The 5,881-nt window shown below is 38.7% G+C and overlaps 1 protein-coding gene across 1 annotated transcript; it reads left to right on the plus strand.

Moving 5' to 3' along the window:
* The first annotated feature begins 1,573 nt into the window (after positions 1-1,573).
* Positions 1,574-4,663, plus strand: LOC115225818 (transmembrane protein 69-like). The gene is made up of 2 exons (XM_029796788.2): positions 1,574-2,705; positions 2,792-4,663. The coding sequence occupies exon 2, from the start codon at positions 3,443-3,445 to the stop codon at positions 4,292-4,294; it is 852 nt and encodes a 283-aa protein (XP_029652648.1). The 5' UTR covers positions 1,574-2,705; positions 2,792-3,442; the 3' UTR covers positions 4,295-4,663.
* The last annotated feature ends 1,218 nt before the right edge of the window (positions 4,664-5,881 follow it).

Consider the following 5,881-nt stretch of genomic DNA (forward strand, 5'->3'; position numbering starts at 1 on the left):
CACGACGATGAGTTCGAATCCAGAAAACAGCGTCGCTGCAGCGTAAAAAAAAAAAAAGCCGGTAAATGTATTCCTGTAGAATAGAGTCGGAAATTATCCAGTTCTTCAAGGACAGATGCAGAAAAAGTTTCCGTTTTGTCTTTTTTCCGATTTACGCAAAAACCACAATTCTGAAGAATTTCGAGTGTTTGAAACAAATATTCGGATTTTTTCGGTTTGAACGGCAGTTTTTTCTAGCGGTGTCATATGAAGTTGTCACCCATAATTATGACCATAGTATCGATCTATTGCATTCTGTTTTAGGGTTAGGGTTGGGAGGGGGACCCAATCTGTTTCTTAAACGAGGGACATATTCATACGGCACAGAATGTTTTTTTTTACCTCAATACACCTCATTGATTAGTTGAAATTGCAGAAATTGAAGAAAAAAAACAACAAATATCTTACAAACTATAGAATTTTCTGAATAAAGGCAAGATGTTTTATAAACACATTCTATCCGTATACGAAGTTTAAAATATTTTAGTTACCTAGAAATTGTTACAAATTGCCGTTCAAACCGAAAAGATCCAAATATTCTTTTATACTTTTTTTTCATTTGTTTCAGTCCTTTGACTGCGGCCATGCTGGAGCACTGCCTTTAGTCGAGCAAATCGACCCCAGGACTTATGCTTTGTAAGCCTAGTACTTATTCTACCGGTCACTTTTGCTGAACTGCTAAGTGATGGGAACATAAACACACCAGCATCGGTTGTCAAGCAATGCTAGGGGGACAAACACAGACACACAAATACACAAGCACACATATATATATATACATATATACGATGGGCTTCTTTCAGTTTCTGTCTACCAACTTGACTCACAAGGCTTCGGTTGGCCAGAGGCTATAGTAGAAGACACTCGCCCAAGGTGCCATGCGGTGGGACTGAACCTGGAACCATGTGGTTGGTAAGCAAGCTACATACCACGCAGCCACTCCAGCCAATCAAAACGAAGTTAATACATTATGGAAAAGGAGGGGCACCACTGCCTTTTATGTTCTTCAGTTTTCTTTTTCTGGTCGTATGTTACTTAAAACAAAGATCCACAGAAATTACAGTTTTTGGTGGACTAGATAATTTCCAACTGAAGTAGTTAATGTCATACTGTGCAGGTGGCACATAAAAAGCACCATTTGAGTGTGGTCAGTGCCAGTGCTGGTAGACTGGTCCTGTGCTGGTGGCACGTAAAAAAGCACCATTTGAGCGTGATCAATGCCAGTGCTGCCTGACTGGTTCTGTGCCGGTGGCATGTAAAAAGCACCATTCAATTGTGGTCGATGCCGGTGCTTGCAGACTGGTCCTGTGCTGGTGGCATGTAAAAAGCACCATTCAAGTGTGGTCGATGCCAGTACCACCTGACTAGCCCTCATGCTGGTGGAACGTAAAAAGCACCCACTACATTCTCGGAGTGGTTGGCATTAGGAAGGGCATCCAGCTGTAGAAACATTGCCAGATCAGATTGGAGCCTGGTGCAGCCTTCTGACTTGCCAGTTCCCAGTCAAACCGTCCAACCCATGCCAGCACGGAAAGTGGACATTAAACAATGATGATGATCAAGATAAATAGCATTGGTTATTTACAGTTAACATCAGCAATAATTATTGACTGAGAGAGAGAGAGATAGTGCTCTGAGCTTACAGAAAGCTATTGATACAGCAACATGTGGTTGGCCCAAAGTGTCTGAAAGCAAGCATGTTACATTCATGGCTATGGAGGTTTGATGTGCTAGAAAATGCACCCAAATCTCCCACTTTAACATTAGTGAATAAATGCTCTGATTCAATTACAAACTCTCTTATTAAACAACACAAACATGAACAGAAGTAACATAGAGAGTAAGTCAAAGACTGGGAATCCTGGATGTTTAAAACCAAAATCCAAAATGTTGTTTGAAAAAAAATGTTGACATGAAAATTTACTACCGTTTTTCAGAAAACAAAAGCTGACAGGAAGTGCTCATTGCAATGAATATAGATTTATTAGATTTATTGGAACAAGAATTCCAGCCACATTGGAGCTTTCGAAATGTAAAATAAGCAATAAAAATAAAATTTCATGAAGATATATTCCAGGTTTATTTCATACCAAACAGGATGGTCCTGAGGTTTTGGTTACACAAAAACACAAGGCCAAACTTCATGCTGGCTTATGAGATTTCTTTACTATGGTCTTGGCAAATATCTTTGACAGTTGGCAGCATTATTTGCAGGGCTGTTAGCTGGAGAATTGGTATATCTGTAACAACAGATCTGTGAGTCACACCTCCTTGTACAACTTGTGACTAGTGGAATACCATAGGTTTGTCAGTCAGAGCTGACTTCAGGTTACACAATACCAACAATAAGTGATGAAAATAAGGGAGACGCTTTGTAGACACAGGATCTGCTAGAGACAGCAGCTAAATCTCCATCCAATCACACTCTAGCAGCTTAAAAATTAAAAGCCCCATTGGCTAATGACTGAATAAAAAAATGATTCTAACAACTGACTTGAGGCTGCATAACAACACTGCCCTACATCTCTTTACATTCCTCTTTGGATAATGTAGTCCAGGACAGAGAATGCTCGAAGGAAGGTCATGTTTAAGTTTCCTCTGAATAAATTTTTGGTTTTTCTGCTTATGTGAAAAAGAAACTTATTCTTTTCATAAAGATCAGAAATGTAAGTATTTGAGGGTTTTTTTTAGTGCTAATTTACTTATTCTTTTAATTCTCCTTTTAAAATCTGTTATTTTTTTCTTCTTTCAGATGTTAAGCTTAAGAACTTAAAAATGAAGGAAGAAGCCTCAACCAATCGTGTTTGCTCCAAGACACATTGAATTCTAATACCAGTCACTAGAATTGTATTTAATTTAGGGATCATTTATTTTTTAAAAGTCTAATAACACTCTTTATATTCTTTGCACTATTTTCCAGACTTTGACATTAAACCACAGCAGTATTATACAAATTTATGGTCCATTCTGACACAACTGTTTTATTAATCAAGAATTCATTACTTACACATCACTCTCTCATAATAAATCGAATTAGCTGTTAACCTCTGATCTCAGAATTGAGTTGAATTCTTGATCAAACCGTTGATATAAAGAGAAAAAAACAAACAAAAACTAACTTTTTAAAAACTGTTATCAGTGCTCTAATGAATTTTATTCAGTACCTAAAATTAGAATAGTGATTTGACAGAGAACGCAGAGTATCAACCAGTTTAATATTGTGCAATATTTTAGTTCAGTCGCTCTACAGAAAACAAATATTTTGTCATATTCTAAAGGGAGTTTCAGTTGTTCATTTGCTCATACTGTTGCAGAAATTGACTTTTTTTGCTTAATCAAAAAAAAAAAAAATTATAAATATATTAATTAATTGTAATTGAGCCATTTGTTGAAGTGTCCAAAAATGTTGGCTTCCAGCAATGGTCATGCTTGGAAATTTATGCTTCCTTTGTTAACCACATGTCGTTATCATCATTGTTTGGTGTTACCCAAAGCTTTGTCCAGAATTGGCCAGCCTTCCATCACTGACAAATGCCTTGTCAGAATTAAAACTTTCTTTAATCCACTGTCAGAAAATTTTAGAAAAACTTCTACCTCTGCTTCCAACTGTAGTCTGTTAAAATCTTCCTCAGGACCTTTATCTTCACAGCTGTCTCCTGCGTATATGTCATCACCTGTTCCGTTCTGGAAATCCCTTGAATGTCGACATGCATCCTCTAGTTCTACAAAAGAAGAAGACAAATTTAAGATTATAATGGCAACATCTACATTAAAAGAACTCAGACATGCTCCTACACCTGCTTTAGTTCTCGGAATCTCAGGACTTATACCTTTTGTGTCGTTCCCATTTTATATGTTCATGACCGACACTTACATGCCAGAAATGGCTTTGGCTCAAGCTACTTACGGTGCTGTGATTTTGTCATTTCTTGGAGGTGTCAGGTGGGGCACTACTATTGCATATAACAGCATCATCAAACCAGATTGGAATAACTTAGTCCAGGCTGTGGTGCCTTCCCTACTTGGTTGGTCAGCAATTCAGCTATCTTGCCCTGTTTCAACAATGATACTGGCTGGCGGCTTTGCTTGCCTCGCCTACTATGACATGACTTTCACACCATATCTACCTTGGTTCAGAGCCTTGCGGTTGCTTCTCAGTGGCATTGCTGTGTTGGCCCTGTGCAGTGAGCTACTCTGTTACTTGATTCTGCTTTCAAATGCTGAAAAAGAAAGACGAGAAAACCAAACTTGCTAATGAATGTGAAAATGATTCCTGCCACCCATTTAGGAGCCACTCCCTAAATGTTTAACTGAATTTTGTTTTGGAACAAGATTAACATCTGTGATGGTGCCTTTACTGAGTTGAGTCCATGTTATGTTCAAAATGTTAGGTTGTGTTCTTCCCCATTTCTTAAATAATGTGTTTTGTTTGTGTATAAATGTGAACAGCAAATTGCTCAGGTGCAAGGGAAGCCTTTACTACTTTTCATTGTGTGTGTGTGTGTGTATCTTATTTTCCAAGCATTATGTCTGTATTTATGTGTGTATATACACTCAATTATTTGAAATTGAGACTTCTCTGTTGCTACTCTGAGTATTTTGAATAAATGATTAAACTCTGGCATATTGAGTCTTTTTCCTCTCTCATCTGGAAATTTAAATGATTGCACACACACACCCACACACCGATCCCTGTATATAATATATGTAGATGTAGGTTTTTTTCTTTTTAAAGGAGCACTCCATTGGTTATGACAAGGGTCGCAGCTGATGCGATCAACGGAACAGCTTGCTTGTGAAATTAACGTGCAAGTGGCTGAGCACTCCACAGACACGTGTACCCTTAATGTAGCCTTCAGGGAGATTCAGCATGACACAAAGAGTGACAAGGCCGGTCCTTTGAAATACAGGTACAACTCATTTTTGCCAGCTGAGTGGACTGAAGCAATTTGAAATAAAGTGACTTGCTCAAGGACACAATGCATCGGCTGGGAATTAAATTCAGGACCTTACAATCGTGAGAAAATTGCCCCTAACCACTAAGCCATGCACCTTCACAGGTGTGTGTGTGTGTATATATATATATATATATATATATATATATAATGCATGTGTGTAAAGTGGTTGGTGTTAAGAAGGGCATCCAGCTGTAGAAACCAAACTATATCAGACTGAAACTAGCTCTGATCAAACTGTCCAACCCATACCAGCATGGAAAATGGACGTTAATGGATGATTATGATAGTGACGATGATATAAATATATATACAAGTATCAAAATGGTATGTTTGTTCCTTCTCGAGCCACGCCTGGCTTATAAGGGCCGGTTTCCAGGTTTCCTTGGTGTATAGGTTCCCCACCTGGACGTGACGCTGGTCCATTGCAGGTGAGCTGCAAGATGCAGGATCAAAGAATGAGAGAAAGTTGTGGTGAAAGAGTCGGCAGAAGTTCGCCATTACCTTCTGCTGGAGCTGTGTGGAGCTTAGGTGTTTCGCTCATAAACACACATCGCCCGGTCTGAGATTCGAACCCGCAATCCCTTGACCATAAGTCTGCTGCTCTAACCACTAGACCAAGTGCCTCCACATCAAAATGGTATAGGTGACTATACCAGCTTTAACAGGCTTAGGGGTGTGAGGCAAAAAAGAAGTAAAGCAGCTGCAAATATACTGCTTGCAATGACCTGTAATCCTCACATGCTTCTTGACAAATCCTAGCTGGGACTCAAATGTCACACTTGACATAAGCATTGTGACTGACAAAGACTGTTAATACAACATTATCAAGGTTATCCAAAATGGCAAAAGTCCAACAGAACATTTGAAAATATTTAGCAGTTCAT

This window comes from Octopus sinensis, linkage group LG28, assembly GCF_006345805.1.
Source record: "Octopus sinensis linkage group LG28, ASM634580v1, whole genome shotgun sequence".
Taxonomy (NCBI): Eukaryota; Metazoa; Mollusca; class Cephalopoda; order Octopoda; family Octopodidae; genus Octopus; species Octopus sinensis.

What these genes read in the sequence shown, in the direction of transcription:
- LOC115225818 (XM_029796788.2), top strand. Translation starts at nt 3,443, where the DNA reads ATGTTGGCTTCCAGCAATGGTCATGCTTGGAAATTTATGCTTCCTTTG.